General features: G+C 43.1%; 1 protein-coding gene across 1 annotated transcript in view; it reads right to left on the bottom strand.

Moving 5' to 3' along the window:
* PRDM10 (PR/SET domain 10) overlaps window positions 1-19,888 on the bottom strand; it is a 100,856-nt gene that overhangs the window by 21,720 nt on the left and 59,248 nt on the right. The window contains exons 8-13 of the mRNA XM_041772973.1: window positions 18,547-18,619; window positions 16,211-16,328; window positions 12,438-12,567; window positions 11,251-11,493; window positions 5,584-5,931; window positions 3,945-4,100 (exon numbers count right to left, since the gene is read on the bottom strand). Of these exons, the coding sequence (XP_041628907.1) occupies window positions 3,945-4,100; window positions 5,584-5,931; window positions 11,251-11,493; window positions 12,438-12,567; window positions 16,211-16,328; window positions 18,547-18,619 (1,068 nt within the window). The remainder of the gene's footprint in view (window positions 1-3,944; window positions 4,101-5,583; window positions 5,932-11,250; window positions 11,494-12,437; window positions 12,568-16,210; window positions 16,329-18,546; window positions 18,620-19,888) is intronic.

Raw genomic sequence — 19,888 nt, 5'->3', positions numbered from 1 at the left:
CCTACCTCCCTCTTCTGCTGCTGTGGACAGGACCCAACTGCTCTTTCCTCCTACCCCCACCCATCTCATTCCTAGAAAGCTTTACAGAGAATTTTTGAAAAGGCAGGGGAGTGGGGAGCGAGGGTAGAATGATTTTAGTTGAAGGCATTAAAGAAAGCCATACAAGTGGCCCGCAAGCACGACCCCACCAAGAGGCACCCGAGCGGCTACAGGGCCGGATGTTCACGGCCACTCTGCCCACGAGCCAGGGAGCGCCTTCCACCGAGCCTTGGTTTCGGGGAAGAAAGAATCGACGTGTATACGGAGAAGATCAAAGGATAGCGGAATAAGTCTGGTATCGAGAATTATGAGACAAATTGACGAATAACAGGTAACATTGTGTTTACGACACCACGTGTATGCTCGGTCCCCACGCATTTTAACAGACATTCTGATATTCTTCCAAACCTCACATGGATTTAAGAATCTCTCATCGTATGGACTTACAAGTGCCTGTAAACAGTCACAGAGCCCACGGTAGGTGGAGCCTACGGCCTAGGTCACAGGTCTTAGTCTGATGACTTAATCTAGTGATACCTGCTGATATGAGTCCACAGAGACAGAAGTCAAGCAGAGCCAATCCCGAGGGGAAAAAATTTCAAAAAATGCCAGCTCCCCTCTTTATTGTGGCTCTCTTCTCTTAGACATATGATTAAACTATTATTGGTCTTTTTAAAAAAGATTTCATTTATTTTTTCATGAGAGACACAGAGAGAGAGGCAGAGACACAGGCAGAGGGAGAAGCAGGCTCCATGCAGAGAGCCTGATGCGGGACTCGATCCCAGGACCCTGGTATCGTGCCCTGAGTCAAAGGCAGACGCTCAGCCACTGAGCCACTCAGGTGCCCCAAAATATTACTGGTCTGATAAAGATTTTGAACCTTCCTACCAGAACAGTTCCCCCCGAGTTTTGTTTTAGGGACTTTTACTTACGAGTTTTGTTTTAGGGACTTTTACTTAACTACTGCCTTTTTTCAGCACATTCATTTAACAAGCATTTCTTGAGTGCCCATCGAGTGTCAGGAACCACTCAAAGTTCAGAGTTCAACGCTAGGACCCCTCACCTACCTCCCTCTTCTGCTGCTGTGGACAGGACCCAACTGCTCTTTCCTCCTACCCCCACCCATCTCATTCCTAGAAAGCCTAGGAGAGAATTTCATAGTTTCCTACTCTGTAATAAAGTCTGGATTATGAGCCCTGCCCTAAATAACAGAATTTCTCCTGACTGTCTTTAGATACAGTGATAAAACTCACCACCTCAGACTTCTGTTGCATTCCTACTTTTTCCCCAGCATCAGTATTTGCTAACTTTCCCCCACCCATTCCCTTTAAATGAACAAACTTATTTACTACTGCTACTGCTACTGCTACTGCTACTACTACTACTACTACTACTACATGGAGCTCTGCCTACAGAGACAGACGTGTATACTGAAGGCCAAATCTCAGCAAGGCCTTTCCATCCTAACAGCCCTAAGGTCAATCCAGTATGCTCCCACTCTTTCCTCCTGCCTGCGTTCTGCTGCTGGATCTGCAGTGTTCCCAAACATCTAGCCTCCCAAGCTGGAAAGTCCAATTCCAACCTGTCCACACACACACCCGCCCCCTCGCCCATCAGCCCATCACCCAGACATAGTCCTACCAATTCTCCCTCAGAGGTTTGTCTTGATTATGGGTCCTCTTCTCCACACCCACTGCCGGTACTTTAGTTCAGCCCAGCTCTAAAATGCCCCTGGGGCATCTTCACCCTCTCCCCATCCTCCTCCTGCCCCTTCTCTAGCAGGCTAACTCTTCCCCACCCTTGGAATCCAACCGTCACCTACCTATGAGGTCTCCCTACACCCCAAATCAGAGTTCATCCTTCTGGAATTTTATTCCTTTCTCTATTACAGTAGCAGTAATCATTTCTTCGAAGTTTTTATTCACTTAAGTAATCTCTACACCCAACGTGGGTCTCCAGCTCATGACCCGGGATCAAGAGTAACATGTTCTTCTGACTCAGCCACCCAGGCACCCCTTGTGATGTCAAAGTGATAAGCACTTTGGAATCTATCTAAGGGGCTATTAAAATTAAAGGTTTTTTCTGAAGGCACAGGACATCAAATTTGTTCTCTAGGAAAAATAACTCATTATAGTCTGAAAAATGAGTTGTAGACACGTTTTGTTCTTGTACTGCATCAACTTGGCTAAGGGGAACTAACTACATTTACATGGACCCCCTTCCTAGCATGGTTCCCAGTTAGTCTTAGCTAAGAGAGAGACTCATACCAGAAGGAGGTGGAAATGAAGCAGCAGCCGTGATGCTCTGTGGGTCAGATGCAGGGGTGCCCTGCTCACCCTCACTGTCTCCCACTCGGCAGAAGTTCTCTTGCCAAGAGCAGATGCCATGGGCAACTCTGTATCCACCACCACAGGCAGCAACATTCCTCCTGGACAGCACCAGCTCTCTTTCATGAGCCCCCTGGAGGTGCCTGGCATCCCAGATCCCCAGGTAATTAATTTCCCATTGTCCACCCAGACCGGGAGTCAGAGAGGCACGTTAATGACTCTCTTCCGATCCTCCAACTTCTCCTGCCAGACCCCTGCTTCTCTATCATCTTCTATGATGACGTTTGTTCCTATAAGAAAAACTCTTACTGCATAACTCTAGTGGGTTTGCTTCTCTGATTGAACCCTGTCTAATCCATCAGGTGAGAGTAAAAGAAAAAATGAAAGGAGCAAGGCTTTTCACATGCCTGGTGCTAAAATGGTATCGGCACAAAAGAGATAATTAAAAAACAATCAAATGGTAGAATGGATGGATAGCCAACCACTTAATACCATAAGACAGGGGGTAGCCCCAGTGGCTCAGCGGTTTGGCGCCGCCTTCAGCCCAGGGTGTGATCCTGGAGACCCGGGATTGAGTCCCACGTCGGGCTCCCTGCATGGAGCCTGCTTCTCCCTCTGCCTGTGTCTCTGCCTCTCTCTCTCTCTGTCTCTCATGAATAAATAAATAAAATTTAAAAAATAAAGATCTCCATAAAAAAAAAAAAGCGAAAAAAAAAAGCGAACCTAGGCCTATTTATAGCTTTCACATTAGAGTTTTCTGCAAAGGTCTACACTGTGCTACTGTGTACTGAAAGCCATCAGGATTATATTCCACATCAATTTAAAGTGTGGGAATTACTTCCTATTTCTCTTTATCGTCTCCACATTCTATATAATGCATTTTTTAAATTAGTTTTTCCCTCCTGCATCCATTTCTGACTCTTCCAGTTTCTACGTCAGCATGACCTACAATCAGACTCACTAGTGTTTCTCTACTGAGTGTGAATCATCTGATTTCCCAATGAAGTATACCTTATTATTTTCATATTTACTTGTTTAACTCTTATTCCGGTGTCTCCTGTGGGTGTTCCCCTTGCTTCTTCCAGATTCTAGGTGGCCTACAGCTACTTATGACGTCTTATTTTAATCCTCGGAGTCATTACCATTCCCCAAAGTTGCCTACACCATTCAGTGATCCACAGATTCTCCACCTTCCGTAGATGACACTCCTGAGACTTTCAGGGCTTCATTACCAGGCTCTGAACAAGTGCTCAATAAAAATCTCTTGATTTGGTAAATAAATATATTGTTCTATTAGGAATTCCTCAACAGCAATTTAGTTCAACTCATCGTACGAGCGGATTTTTTTTTTTAAGGAGATATGTTACTACTCTATTTGGCAATTTGAATTAATTATTTGGGGAGTATTAAGGTGAGGTTTTTTTCCTGAATTTTATCATGATAACTAAGTCAAACACTAGACACAAAATGCATCTCAAGTTCAGCTCTTTGTAAGTGGGCGATTAACTGATGAAATGACCAGGCATTTGTCCTTTAGCCCGACGTGACTTCAGCGGCCACAAGTACAACCCTTCGTACCTTAAACTGCTTCCCGCACGTAGAACACAGGAAATCCTTGCGGTCCGAATGTCGGAGCATGTGCAGGCGCAGCTTGTCAGGACGGCAGAAGGCCTTGTCGCACTCTGTACACTGGTAGATCTTTTCTGAGTGGAAGCTTCGCACGTGTTTCTTCACCTGGCAGTCGAAGATGTGAGAAAGTCAGAGGGCACGGGCGGGGACGGAAAGGACAAACGGTGGCTTATCGACACTAGAGGGAGCCAAACGCATTACCATGGACTTTCATCAACCTGGTGCTGTAATCCAATCAGATGTGATTGATAATTGGCCTCAATCACACATAGTACCCCTGTCACAAAGAAACAGAACAAGTAGCCAGAAAGCCTCATAAATCTTAACCTGCCATATAACTTAAAGAAGAGGAAGAAAGAGTGCTTGCTCAGTCAAAGCCCTGATGGCATGGGGCCCATTTTTCTTTCTTGCTCTCTCTCCTTTTTTTAAGATTAAAAGCAGTGTTCCTCTGTATTTATATGAATTCTGCTAAAAATTATCTACAGAAAGACAAAAAATAATTCTTTCTCACTTTTTCCTGCCTCCAACATGCATAGAAGCAATTTAGCCCCTTTTAAGTAATTGATCCTTTTACATCTTTCCATTAAATCAGGTTCTTAAGAATAAAGACATGAATTAGATGATATAAAATGCATTACATATTTATGAGAATGATACAATATCAGCATCATTTCGCCTTAGTTGGGACTTATTCCCTGTACTTTTAGATAATTTAAATAAAGGAATACGGCCTCTGAATTCTCTTAGCCATAAATACCCCATGAAGGAGAGCAGTGAATGAGAGCTGGGTAGTGAGTCGTAGCCAACTATTCCTGTAAGATGTTTTGCTTCATTGTTTGAGTCTCTTTTGCCATTAAATTCTGCCATAAGCCACTTTTCTAATTGTATGAAGTGATAAAATTACCAAGACTCCCAACACTAGCAGAACTATGATCACCTTTCGTTTGGGTAAATTTTTTTTTAAGAGACACTATTTTTACTAGATATTTATATTTAATTATTCACTGACTAGCATAGAACTAGCGTATCATCACTTGAAGTTCAAATGAAATCATGAGTATTCTGGAATTTATCCTCACCTATTTTGCTCCAGAATATAGTCCAAGGAAGGAGGTCAGTGCTTGATACGAAAGTATATTATATACCAACTCTCTCTCTGTTTCCTTCCAAAATGCATGACCTTAGTAAAGCAAGACAGGATACCACAGTGGTAGAGAGAAAATGTTTCCGAGCCAGGAAATGGGAGTATGTCTTCCACAGGCTCTCTACATCTTATGAGTAGAGGGCACTGGCAAAGATGTAAGAAAGACTTTGTAAAAATGATAATCAGATCTGTGTATTTGTTACTTGCAATAAAACTTAAATGTTTCAATGCCAACGTCCGATTTAATTAAGGGTTGTGGTAATCTTTTGTTTATCAAAAGTAGCTTGATTGAAGAAATACCATTCTCAACCATAAAGTTGTCTCAAAGAAGGGATGAAAATGCAGGCGACAGGCAAGTCTCAATTTTCCAAACATCGAAGTTTCTTTTACCAAAAGAAGAAAAAAGCGTATGGGGGAGAAGGGGTCTCAGGCATAGACACTCACCTGGATAAAATCTGGGAATCGTTTCTTACAAGTTGGGCATGTGAAGCAGCCATCATTGATATGAATGGCCACATGATCCTTCAACAAATCAAGGCGGTCAAAGGATTCTGGGCAAAAAATGCAAGAATAAGTCTTCTGGTCCGAATGGAGCTTCATGTGGCTCTCCAAGGACGCACTGCTGATGAAGCCCTTGTTACAGAGATCACAGGTGAGCGGGCAATTCCCCTCCCGCCCGTGGAAGCGCAAATGTTGGTCCAGTTTGTCCTTCTCACGGAAAGCCTTCCCACATTGCAAACACTTAAAAGGCCGGAAGGACTTCCGAATAAACAGATGCTGAAGAGCTGCATTCTGAAAGACACACACAAATATGATTATTTAGCAAGGAAGTCAAGGTGGGTGAGCAGCTCGCACATGTATAGAGAAAGAGGATGATCTCTGCAATCAGACTTTCCAGAGAACTTAAACGCGGGAACACACAGTTGAAAAAAGATTTTCCTGGTGAATACATTAAAAAGGAAGCCATCCCCAAAGAAGTTCACCCTGAAAAGACAAACCTTTTTTATGTCTTAACAATATTTATGGATGTACAAGTTGTTTTTCTTCCCAAAGAATTTAAGTAACAACCAAAAAAGTATTCCCAATCAAGGATTTGTATAATAAAACAAATCCTAGAGTTGAATAGAACAATTGGAGATTTAGAAGAAGCGATGTGGGACAAGTCACACATGCATGAATGAGGATGGAGCAAGTCAGCCAAATGTCACTTGCTGAAGTTCTTGAGACAAAGAATTCAAAGCCTGATTAAAATGTTGAGCAAAGAAAAGAAAAGAAAAAGAAAAAGTATAAAAAAAACTGAAGGGTAGTACTTGCTGGGGAAGGAGACAATGGATACAAGGTTTCTTTGAGGATGATGAAAATGTTCTGGAATTATAGTGGCGATGGTTGCACAACTTTGGGAATATTCTAAACATCACTGCAAAAGGGTGAATTATATCTCAATTTAAGAAAAGGAACTTGAAAGAGAAATGAAGGATACAGATTTATATGAACATGTTCGTTCACGAGATAAGATATATGAGCACACATCATAAATGGAATATGCGTATTTGACCACTTCCTACTTAGAAAATGCAGAAGTCAAGTTCCAGTGTAGCTAGTTAGTGCCACTGATTTAAAGGCCATGCTAACAAAGTTATGCTTATCGCTTTGTTCCCTGTCTAGAGTAGTCAATTTTCCTTTTTTTTTTTTTTTTCAGTCACAGATTGCACTGCTAATACTGATTAGGCATCTTGTAAATTCATGCAATTGTTATAGGGACTCCAAGTGAGAGAATATGGATATTCAGTGCAAATTCATCACTACTGCTGGAAAATACAGCTTATGCTCTACTAAGAGCAGATCAACAGAATCATCTTTCACACAGGGAATGCAGAATCGGTATTTTAGTTATGCTATAATAAAAGCTCATTCATAAGTTCCTCAAAATACCAGAGGGAAAGCTCTAAGGAGCTAGGAGAAGGGGAAAAAATCCCTCAAAAAATATATCTCTGAATGCTTATGCAACAATAAGGGAAAAGTAATTGAAGGATTAATGGAAACCTTAATGCATTATCTGTGCAATGAAAAAGGCACAATGAACCATGCCTAACCTCTCACTTTCAAATTACTTACAAGAAGCAAGTTCTAAACTAAATTTAATGTGAAATAATCATTTGGAAAAAGGCAAAATAATTATGTTTTTTTTAGTGAAAATTCTGAACACAGTTACTATACAACAGAAAGCTTCCTCCTCAGCGTTCTCTCTCAGGGCCGAGAAAGATACTTTGCCAAAAAAATTAATTAATTAATTAAAAAAAAAAAAGATACTTTGCCTACTCATGTATCTTGAGGAGCTTTTTAGAAGTCGTGTTGTCCTCCCCAGTTGACTGAGGCTGCTTCAGGACTGCATTATATTCTTTTATCTTTTGTATCTAGATCCCTGAAAATATAGCTTAGCTCATAGGAAGTGTTCAATTAAAAGCTCGAGAATTGGTGAAATGTATTTCATATGAAAAAAAAAAAAAAAGAATTCTTTCAAGGTCTCTTCTATAGCATCTGCAGAGATCTTTAATCGCAGACCCCTCTCACGTCAGCCACAGAGCTTTCCTGCGCTTCATTAAACTGTTCAGCAGTTACCCAGTCTTTTCGCTCTATCTTTTCTAACAAATCCTTATTTTCCAAAAAAGCTCTCAGTGTTCTGACTTCTTCTAAAACTTAATGGAAATATTGCAAATAAATGAATACTATCTTGAAGTTCAGACATTAAGGATTTACAGTGCTTTTGGTGTGTTAAAAATCACATCCTTTATCCAAATTCGAGAAGGTTTCCAGGGTAGACACGATGTACCCTTGATCTTGGTCCCAGTGGGGATCCCACTGGCCACCTTTGTGGGTGCCAAATCTAGAATGCGGTTTTGTTTTGGATTATTATGCTAATAAGTCTCTGTCATTTCTGATTAGTATGAATGTCCTCAGACACCTGATCCCTGACCAGCCACTGGGCTGGCTCCGCATTCTTAGTTCTGCCCACAGACCTTGTTCTCGTTGTCTTTCTAATTCCCGTGGAGCCCTGAAGATCATATTTCTCTGATCTCATGATCCTCATGTAATCTGCACAGTACAAGGTAGTGAAAGTGCTGAACCCGTCCCCACCCCTTGACCCACTTGCAGGCCATTTCTACTCCACTTGATCTTAGCCAAAAGGCCGAGAAGCGATAGGCCATTTCTACTCTAAGGAATCCTCTGCAGTTCGGAGCGATGCTGGCACACATTTCTAGAAGCCATGAAGAGTGGCGGAAGCAGAGCAGATGGATCCACTATGGATCTTCCGATCCTTGAGCTGCCGTCAGCCAGGCACGCCATACCACACGGTACGTGAGGTGCTCTGGGTGCCAAAATGCTCCAGCTGCTGAAATCTGTGGCAAGGGAAGCAACTCACACTGAAATAAATTCGGAGCCAACAGATTCTTTTGCAGATGAAGACCTGTACTCTTTCTAAAGTTTGATATTCGTGGCCAAAGGAAATTGATTTTTGATCACTTTTCATATTATTGTGATCTTGACACTAAAAGGTAATCAAATCCTGTTTGTTGGCTTTTTGTTTGTTTGTTTGTTTGTTTTGTTTTATTTTTTTTTACTTTCCTCTGCCTGTTTTTTATGTGGCCTTTTGGTGGGCTAGCCTTTGGTGGGCTAGCCCTACCAACCCATCTGATTCTCCACTGTCCTTCAGCTGGCACCCCATGCTAGGGTCAAGCTGCTACGTGCACTGTCCCAAAACCTTTGCAAGTATATGCCCATATGTTGGCCTTTGATCCTATGGCTGGCTGCCACCCCAGATATGGCCTACCTTCTTCCTGTCTCTTTCCAGAACCATTTAAGGCCTGCTTCACCCATCACCTATTCCCTGACGCCTTCTCATCTTTCTTCGGTCTTTCTCTCTGCCCAGTGCCCACAGCAAGGACAGGCTACACTTTGACACTACGCTAGACTTAGCCCTCAACTATAAGCCCCCTTACTGGAGCACTGTCTCCCCCATTAGGCTGCAGGCTCCCAGAGGATGGGACTCATGTGAAAATTGCACTGTGTCCCTAGCCCGGGGCTGAGTGGATAGTCAGATCTCGCTGCCATCCTGTAAGTCACCCAAATCACTGTAGAACTGGAAGGGACCCCAGAGGTCACTTAGTCCTACCCCCTCATTTTGGGGGGGAGGAATCTGCCGCCCACAATTTACTCATCAGTCTACCTGAAAATAAACGGTCATTTATTAACCAGTTTGTATTCACTGCAGCAACCGAATCGTAGTTTCCACCAGGATTTAGTAAGCAGAGGTCGCAAAGAACAGAAGGTCAGGTAAACACTTCAATAACGTTCTGTTACGTGAACACAGGAAACGAACCTACCTGCAGCTCCAACTGAGCAGGGCAGCATTAGAGGAGAGAAAAATAGTTACATTACCAATTGGATTGGAAGACTTCCCTTCAGTTGGTCATTACCAATCTGGATAGAAAAGATGAAAAAAATACATAGCCCTACTTTTTAGAATGTGCGAGTGGAAAAACAAAAAAACCCAAGAGCTCAACTAAGCCTGACCTCCAAAAGCCACATGTGACGTGGCTTTTGCTTTGTCACGAGGAACCTGGCACCCAGACCAGTCACCCAAAGCACTGAAGGATAAGAGCACAGTCCGAGCTACGCTATGCTTGTACCACCACAGCTTCACTACGTGCGTGGGCTTTCAGTTGAGGTTGGCTTGTTTTTTTTTCTTTCTTTTCCTTTTTCCTTCCAAAAAACTGAATCTTGTAAGCATCTCTCTGGACTTGGTGAAAAATCAGAATTAGAATGGCCAAAGCGGAAAAGACAGTCATGGAGCAAGGAAGTAAAATGCAGATTGGGAAATAACGTGGAATAACGGAAAATAACGTAGAAGGACAGATGGGGCTTTTTGCCTTCCTGGTCTATATTTACGTATGTTCACATAGCCTTTTGAAAGGATATCCGTGGAGCCGAAAATATTACACATTTCCATCAAAGGACGCTTATCAAGGCTACTTAGCCTCAGAGTCCTGACAACCTTTCCACATTTTTATATGGCTAGGAATGTTTAAATAAATGTATTTTCACAGAAAGGCACGGACTAGACAATTTTTCAAGGTCCCTTCTAGCCTAGAGGCAAATAAGAAGACCAAAGGAAAAACAGGCTACATGTACGCAAGTGAAAAGACCAAAAGAAGCATAAGCTAAAACAATCCCCTCTCTAGAAACTGTAAAGCCTGGGAAGTCATACAAAAAAAAAATCTTTCATCGGTATAATAAAAGTATATACCCTGCTGCCACAGGCAGGAGTACAATTGCAGGCAGGAGTACAATTGTTTTCTGGATGTACACCGGTCAGCACATGCACTCATCCCACAAAACCCTAATGTTCTCCACATGCATCCCCTACAGGAACTAACTCAGACTCAAATGCTGTCCATGAAGTAAGAGTACCACACATCTGACCTGGAAGCCACGGAGGCCGTGCGGCCGCATGGTCTAGAGTCAAGACGCAGGCCCCAGGAGTGAAACACTGACCAACTCTCCAACCTGGTGCTGAACTTCCAGCTGTCCCGAGTGTGTAAACTGTACCTGCCATATCAACTTGGACACGGGTTCTTTTGCGTTGATGAGTAATGACATTTGCCAGTCTCCCCTTGGAAACTGTAGACAACCAAATTCATTTACCCGAAATTAATCTGAGAGCTAGCATGAGGCACAGATTCGAGTGGCTTTGGTGTAAATCATGATTATGATAGAACATCCTTATTTCCCCATTTCCAATTGGTGAGTTTAGGGATCCAGGGAGCTATCCTACCTGAACTACACTAGTCCAGAAGCTGCCAAAAGCCAGGCTTCTGCATCATTACTAACTTGACGGAATCTAGGACCAGCCATTCCAGCCGGTCACGGGACACAAAGACACTGAGAAGTAGTTAATACATTCTTCCTAGATGAGGGGACGGGGCGGGTGGTAGGCTAGATACAAGATTTCGGAGTGGATGGTGAGCAAGCTGGGAAACATGGCACCTAGAAAGCCAGCTGACTGGAGAAAGGGCAGCACCTCGTGAGGGAGGAGCTCTGCTTCCCACTTACTCGGATACGCTTGGCCCTGCGCATGTCATCAGCCGTTAGAGCGCTCTGGGGGGGCAGCACGCTCTCCTCGTGCTGGGGCTGCAGGTGTAGGCTATGAGTTTCCGGCTCATGCTCCAGGGAAGGCTGGGTGTCCTGTGGCAGCGCAGGGATGGGGAGAGCGGTCTGTTCTGGTTGATCCAGCCCATTCAGAGTAGCTGGCTCAGCCTCATCGAACTGTTCCTTGGCGGAAAAATGTAGCAAGTCCTGAAATTGCAACAACCAGGAATTATTTCCTTCCCGCAGCTAGAGAGAGACTTGTGCTAGAGAGAGTGCTAGAGAGAGTGTCGGCTAAGATTTAGAACTGCTGCGAGTTTATAAATGACTAGAGTTGTAATGCTCAGAAAAAAAAAAGAAAAAAATTCTCCTTCTGGGAAAACTATCCCAGGTTAGGTAACTATCCACAGGATGTAAAATCTAGGAGACGTTCCAGATGGCTTCATGAGGAAAAGACTCTGACTGGAAGAAAGATTATTTTAACTGTTTAAACTGATTAAACAGCACCCCCCAATAATATCTCTGGACAATTTCAAATCCTTTTGCAAGGGGAGGGCAGGGGGGCGTTGCAGAGGGAGAGAGAATCTTTTTTTTTTTTTTTTAATTTTTTTTTTTTTTTTTTTTTTTATTTATGATAGTCACAGAGAGAGAGAGAGAGGCAGAGACACAGGCGGAGGGAGAAGCAGGCTCTATGCACCGGGAGCCTGATGTGGGATTCGATCCCAGGTCTCCAGGATCGCGCCCTGGGCCAAAGGCAGGCGCCAAACCGCTGCGCCACCCAGGGATCCCGGGAGAGAGAATCTTAAGCAGGATCCACACCCAGTGCAGAGCCTGACCCGGGGCTCGATCTCACAACCCTGAGATCATGACCTGAATGGAAATCAAGAGTCGGATGCTTAACTGACTGAGCCACCCAGGGGCCCCCAATTTCAAATTTGAGGGCATCGAAGTTGGGTTTTTGTTGTAACACTCAAGAATATGTTTTTGTTTTTGTTTTTGAGAATGCATTCTTCCTGCCTTTCCCATCACCCTTTGGCTAACATGCAGCCAAGCACCTCCGTGGCAGGACCATCAGCCTGCCTCTGGGAGGTATCTGTAATCGCCCTAAGTGCCCAGAGCAGGCGACGAACAAGGAGTTCCCCCTCCCCCAGTACCTGTGTCCCATCGTCACACTTGTCCCCATTTTCGCTGGATATCTCCAAGCGGATAAATTTTGGAGGGCGTCCTGGCCGTCGACCGGGGCCAAATCGCCTCTTGCCTCGTCCTCTTCCTCTACCTCTTGTTCTGGGGACAAAAGGTTGAGTTATAAATAGTCACAGCTACACAGCACTCGCTAACAATTTCCCTCAGTGGTGCTGATGAGCCCCAAATCTTGATTTCCTCTCATTTTATTACTTTTCCTGATTCTTTTTTCTAATGGGAACAACTATTTTGATGATACACAGTTTCTTTTTTTTTTTTTTTAATTTTTATTTATTTACGATAGTCACAGAGAGATAGAGAGAGAGGCAGAGACACAGGCAGAGGGAGAAGCAGGCTCCATGCACCGGGAGCCCGACGTGGGATTCGATCCCGGGTCTCCAGGATCGCGCCCTGGGCCAAAGGCAGGCGCCAAACCGCTGCGCCACCCAGGGATCCCACAGTTTCTTTTTTTTAATGTGGATTTTTTTGTTGTTTTTTAAAAAAGATTTTATTTATTTATTCATGAGAGACCCAGAGAGAGAGGCAGAGACACAGGCAGAGGGAGAAGCAGTCTCCCTGAAGGGACCCTGATGCGGGACTGTATCCGGAGACTCCAGGATCATGCCTTCGGCTAAAGGCAGATGCTCAACAACTGAGCCACCCAGGCATCCCATTTTTAATGTGTTTTTTTAAGATTATTTACTTATTTATTTATTTTTAAGATTTTATCTATTTATTTGAGTGAGAGAGAGAGCATGAGAGAAAGAGAGAGAGAGCATGAGCCATGGGGGAGGGGCAGAGGGAGAGAGAGAAGCAGACTCTCTCCTGAGCAGGAAGCCCAACACAGGGCTCAATCCCAGGACTCCAGGGTCATGACCTGAGCCAAAGGCAGATGCCCAACCAACTGAACCACCCAAGAATCCCTAAGTTTTGTGGGGTTTTTTGTTTGTTTTTTTGAGAGAGAGAGAGAGAGAGAGAGAGAGAGAGAGAGAGAGAGAGAGAGAGAAAGCACTCATACAATGGATTGGGAGAGGGGGAGGAAGAGGCTCAAACAGACACCAGGCTCTAAGCACAGATTCCAATGTAGAGCTTAATCCCACCACTCAAGATCGTGACCTGAGCCAAAACCAAGAGTAGGCTGCTTGACTGACTGAGCTACCCAGGCACCTTGTACTTATATACTTTACTTATACACTAAGTATCTCATCCTTGCCATCAATAGAGCCTAGAGATCTCTTAAATTATTCAGAAAAAAAAGGGGGTTTAAAAACTCAAAGCACTGACACCATTTTGCTACTGAAACTTCTGAAAGCACAAACATATCTCCAAAATGATGTGAGAAAGGCATACAGAACTGAACATGTTAAGCCTTACAGCATGTCCCCAGAGATGAGATTCCATTCTCTCCCTCTTTTCCCCCCTGCTTCACTTCCTGCTCCTTCCAAGAAATGTGGCTAGATTCAAAAGAACTTTCTTATTTTGCTATAAGTTTCTGGAAAGTCAAAACACACTTCTAATTCAACTGTTCCATAACATGCCTAGTAAGCACCAAATAAACTTCATCTCCTTGAACAGATTTCAGGCATACGAAAATTCCTTAATAAAGGAATTCAGTCAGTGTATCATTAGAATCTCTTTTCAAGGATGAACATGTGAGAGGATTAAGAGTACACTTACTTGATGAGCACTGAGTAATATATGGAAGTGCCGAATCCCTATATTGGACACCTGAAACTAATATAACACCATGTGTTAACTCTACTGGAATCAAAAAAAAGAAAAGGAAAGACGTGCATGTGTGTGATATGTATAAAACTGATGAGATCATGTTTTATTTCTCCACTCATCTATTTAACAATTTAACAAGAATTATATGCTGTTCCAGAACTTTTAAAAGACTCTTTAGTATAGAAAATTCTGAACCTAGGCAAATGTAGAGAACACCATAAAGAACCCAATGTACCCATTACCTAATTCCAATACTTAGCTATTCATGGCTAATCTCTATCTCTCATATCTCCAGTATTTCCCACACAGACACACACCCATTAGATTATTTTGAGGTAAGTCCCAGACATCATTTCATCATCAAATATTTCCACAAGTATGTCTCTACAATATAAGGACTCTTTTATATGTATAATGATATACCATATATATATATATACACATAATATATATCATAATATCATTACCATATCTTAAAAAAATATTATAGCTGCTCAGTGTTATTAAATCTATTCAAAAAGTTCAAATTTTCCTAATTGTCTCAAATTTCTTTTTAACACCCAGCCAATAAATCTTTCTATATGCCAGGTCACGCCCTGGGCTAGGCAATAAAGACAAGCTCTATGTGACAATTTTTACCCTCAGAAGTCTAGTAGAGGGTAGCAGAGCAGCAAAACCAAAAAAATCACAATACAATTTAAAAGTGCTATAACAGAGCCATGAACGGTGTTCCACAGACACCTGCCAGGGAGTGATTTAACGCCCACTGTGTCCTCTGCCCACCTCAGACATTTACTCCCATGGTCATATCCTAGACCTTGTCATCCTCAATAAGTGCAGAGCCTCCCTTACCCCACTTCCATGCACTGTCCACTCCAATGCTATCTCTAGCTTCTAGCTCATGCCCTCAAGTGCCTGGACTCAACAATCCTTCTATCTCATTACCACCTCCAATCTAGTCCTTCGGTCGCCTATTTGCAGTCCTACATCCCCTTGCTCTTTTCTCTCCCTTCTTCCACACATAAACTCCAAAGTCATTCACTGTAACCACTCCCTTGTGTATATGCTCCTGATCGCCACCCCTACTGCTGTTCCATCACTCTTGCTGTGTTGGAGAAACCACCACACTGCACAGTCCCCTTCCCTAGCCACTCTGCGCTGGCATTATTACAGCAAATGAAGCTGGACGGTGACAGATGGCCATGCCAGTGGTCTCACTTTAACAACAGGACCATGAACCTCCAGTGAGCTCTTAACATCACAGGTAGTCACTGCACTTCCCTAAAACAGAGGCTTTCCCACTTTCCTAAATGCCACGTCACACTCTCTCCTCTCTTTCCAAATCCTGTAAAAGATGGCAACACTACACCTGTCCCATTGGTACCGCCTATTCCAAAGCACTCTCATTCGTCACTTGTACTGTTCAAATAGCTTCCAACTGGTCCCCTGCCTTCCCTCTTACTCCAATGAAAGTGAAAGTGACATTTTAATTTTCATCCAGCATGACATTTCAACATATACGTCACAGAACCCTTTGAATACTTCTTATCATGCTTAGAATAAAATCCAAATTTCTTACCATTACTCACAAGGCCTACCAGATCTGGCCCCTGCCTACTCCCAACCTATATGATTCTCTCTCATCTTTTTTTGTATGGTAGAATGAAACTTATGATTTAGTTTGATGAAGGAATTCTACTTCTGAAAAAAGCTTGCAAATCAGAGATGCAGAATGTGTGCTATCTCAAGAATTCCTACCCTAGAAGGAATTTAAGGGGATAGGTTTAGCTAAGGGGGAAGGATTTCCTATTGCTGCGCACTCTGGTTGTGCTGGCAAAGAACTCAGCAGTAGATGTGGATGGGGGCAGGGAAAAGGAAATGACAGATAAGAAATTTCCCTCTGCAGCCCACCTGATAACCTGTCTACACACAGAAACATCCGTTAGTTTACTGACAATATGGAAATGAATCTGGACCTTTAACAACTAAGTTTGTAAAACCTTCTCCCTTGTGATACCTGCTAAACACATCCAGTTTTTCATCATGGGAATTGAGATGCTGTTGCAACTGCTCCGAGCTTATAAATCGGCGGTTACATTCATAGCAGGGCCAATTCTTCTCTTGCTCACGAAGAACTACAGTCACAGGAGAGAAATCATAATGGTGATGATCAATAGACAGCAATAAAACTCAAATGCCCAGGAACCCCACCATTCTCATCTCATGCAGCCCGGGGCTCATAAACATAGTGTCTGCTCTTTGTCTTACCACTTTGCTATAAAATCAAAGGCTACAGGTGGACAAAGAGCATTTTTTAGGATCTTATTTTCAGCTGTATTCATGTAAGACACCCAAGGAACAAACTCAGTCATGCTACCCTTTCCCATCTCCCCGACAGACACTCACACAGAACCTCACCACGCTGGAAAGACGGAAAGTGCTACAATGGAAATCAGTATTCAGATAACTTATTTTGATCCAGATCCAAGGTTCGTAAGCCGAGGACCCATTGTATCACAAAAAAAACTTAAAGTCAATGCCCAGTATAATTACTTTAACAAAATGTTAAAGTATCTACTAATGTTGATGATTGGCACGCCCAATCCTAACATTTCCACTCCTGAATGCGCACCAACAAAAATAGGCACACATGTTCACTAAAAGACATGTGTAAGAACGTTCACAGTAGCATTCTTCAAAATACCCAGCAACTGGAAGCAACCCTGTTTGTATAATAAAGAATTAGGCTGGTTTTTGCCCCTGGTTCCTGGCAAACAACCTCTAAGTCTTTGGAACATCCCACATAAAAGGAGTGTCATCATGGTAGTCTTTGACCCCACCTGAGTCTCTGCTAATACAACCCAGGACAGGGGTCCCTGTGTCTGTAACCATCTGATTGCAGGGCTGGAGCTCTGAGCTGGGTGATATCAGCCAGGGAGCAAGAGCTGGAGAGTGAATCCGATCATGCAGCCAATGATTCTATCAACCATGCCTATGTCATGATGCCTCGATAAAAGCTTTGGACACCGAAGCTCAGGTGAGCTTCCCAGGTTGGTAATCATACATCAACGTGCCACAGAGGTGACATGGCCTAGGGATATGGAAGCTTCATATTTGGAACCCACACAAACCTTGCCCTGAGTACCTCTTCATGGGGCTGGTCCTGAGGTGTATCCTTTATAGTAAAACTGTAATCTTAGGTAGAGCACTTTTCTGAGTTCTATGAGTCATTCTAGTAAATGATCACACCTAGGGAGGCTCTAGCTCCCTAAACTGTAGTTAGTCGGGCAGCAGTGCAGATGGCCTGGGGACCCCAGAGCTTGCAGCTGGTAGCTGAAGTGAAGACAGTCTTGTGAAAGACTTAAGACTTGCGCTTAGGGATCCCTGGGTGGCGCAGTGGTTTGGCGCTTGCCTTTGGCCCGGGGCACGATCCTGGAGACCCGGGATCGAATCCCACATCAGGCTCCCGGTGCATGGAGCCTGCTTCTCCCTCTGCCTATGTCTCTGCCTCTCTCTCTCTCTCTGTGACTATCATAAATAAATAAAAATTTAAAAAAAAAAAAAAAAAAAAAAGACTTGCGCTTAACCTGCAAAATGTGACCTAACCCAGGTAAGTGTCAGAACTGCCCTGCACAACCCAGATATTCAACTACAGTGAAATATATGGATGAATTACGGCATATTCACACACTAGACTACCAAATAGCAATGCGGATGAACACATTACAATAATATGCAATAATATGGATAAATCTCAAAACATGTCAGGCAAAAGATCCTCAGAACATACATAATTCTAGTTATATGAACTTTGGTAATGAGTATCCATGGTATTAGAAGTCAGGATATTAGTTATACTTGAGAGTAAAAAAGGCACAAGGGACCCCCAAGTACTGGGCACGTTTGGTTTCTTGATCTGGGTGCAGGTTACACAGTTGTGTTCCCTTTGTGAAAATCTTTGGGCTGTATCCTTACGATTTGTGCACTTTTCTGTATGTAAATTATACTTCAGTAACATTTACATTAAAAACAAAGTCAATGCTTGCCTTGCTAATGTTCTCAGTGATGATTAAATCTAGATAGAGATTGTCCTCAGGTCTAGGTTCTAATTGAGTATCTGGAAGTTTTCATTATATTAAATACTATTTTCCAGCCACTCATGAAAGAAATGTAAATATGTCACTGTCGATTTGATCCTAGAATAAGACAAGGATGTGTTGCTGAAAAAAAAAAAAATCTATTGCAATACCTTCTTAATATATTGAGATTGGAAAATTGGATGTTGCATAATGATGTAATATATACAATTTAGAATTCATATAGGAAAGAGAAAAGAGAGAAAAGTCCAACCACCTTTCCTTTCTTCCTCAGAAATGTCATGAATTTTCTGGTTCACAAACTCAGCATAGGATGCAGCATACCACACCTGCAAGAACCAAGCACATCATCAAGAACTAAAGGACATCACCAGATGTACTTTGCATGCTTAAATTCTTTCTGCTGCTTACACCAAACAAGTCTGGCTTTCCCACAACCCACGAAAAACAAACAACAACAACAACAAAAATCTACACTGTGAGCCGATCTCTTTAACACCAGATGGTCAGTCAGGAAGTCCATTTGCCAAGACACACTCACTGTGTGTTTTCTTTTTCCTTTTCAAAAAAATTGTTTTTGTTATTAGAACAACTTTACAAGAGATAATAGTAATAGTCTCTTCATCAAAATAAAACACAGCCTCTTCTGGTTGTTTTATCTGCATATAAACATGGGTTTTTACACAGCTGGAGTCAGAGTGACATCCACCACAACATGTCACCAAACAGCTCTTGCTGGGATCACAGATGATGATTTCCAACGTTACCACACCCTCCTGAGTCTCTTCTTCCCTCCCTCCCCCAGTGGCTGCCTCTGCTCAGTCTCCTTGTCTGGCTCTTCTTCCTCTCCTTCCTCTCTACGCTGCCTCAGAGCTTCATCAAATCCAGAGCCTTCTTATTTTTCCCTAAAGTGGTCACATCCATTCCCAACCAACTCTAAACTAGTATCTCCACCCAGACTCTCCCTCTCTGTTCCCTCTGTGTACATCCTACTCCCTGCCTAGTATTTTGCACTGAACTGCTTCACAGACGGTTCAAACTTGATATATCTAGAACTGAATTCTAGATGCTTCCTTATCGCACCCCCCACCCCTACCCATCTTCTCCATCTCAATAAACACCCTGCCTTTCACGCAGCGGTTCAGACTGGAAACCTAAAAGGTATCTTGGATTTCTCTGTGTTCTTCTGTCATTCTATCAGGAAGAAAGGTGTGAACTCCTCAGATGCTCTCCATCCAGTCTTCTCCCACCATGATCCATGCCAAGATGAGCTCTTGCCTGGTCTTCTAACAGGTGTCTCCTTTTCCACTTCTGCTCCTTCCGATCCACTCTTCCCACAAGAGCAGAGAAGGCTTCTTAAAACACAATCGGATTTCATCTCTCGCATGCCTAAGCAGCTTCTTGCTCATAAAAAACCTGCAACGCTCAATGAAGGGCTCGAAAGGGCTCCATGACCTATTCCAGCTCCTATCCCTCTCGCTGTCTCCCTGCTTGTAGTTCCTCACACAGGCCAAGGTCTGTCCCACCCCAACCTTCATCCCTGCTCTTCCACTATCAGGAGTGTTGGGTTCTTCCCCTTGGCCTCCCCTGCCCCTTCT

The sequence above is a fragment of the Vulpes lagopus genome, chromosome 10 (genome assembly GCF_018345385.1).
Source record: "Vulpes lagopus strain Blue_001 chromosome 10, ASM1834538v1, whole genome shotgun sequence".
Classification (NCBI taxonomy): Eukaryota; Metazoa; Chordata; class Mammalia; order Carnivora; family Canidae; genus Vulpes; species Vulpes lagopus.
Note: the sequence above shows the minus strand (reverse complement) of the source record. Positions and strands in the feature narration are given on the sequence as shown.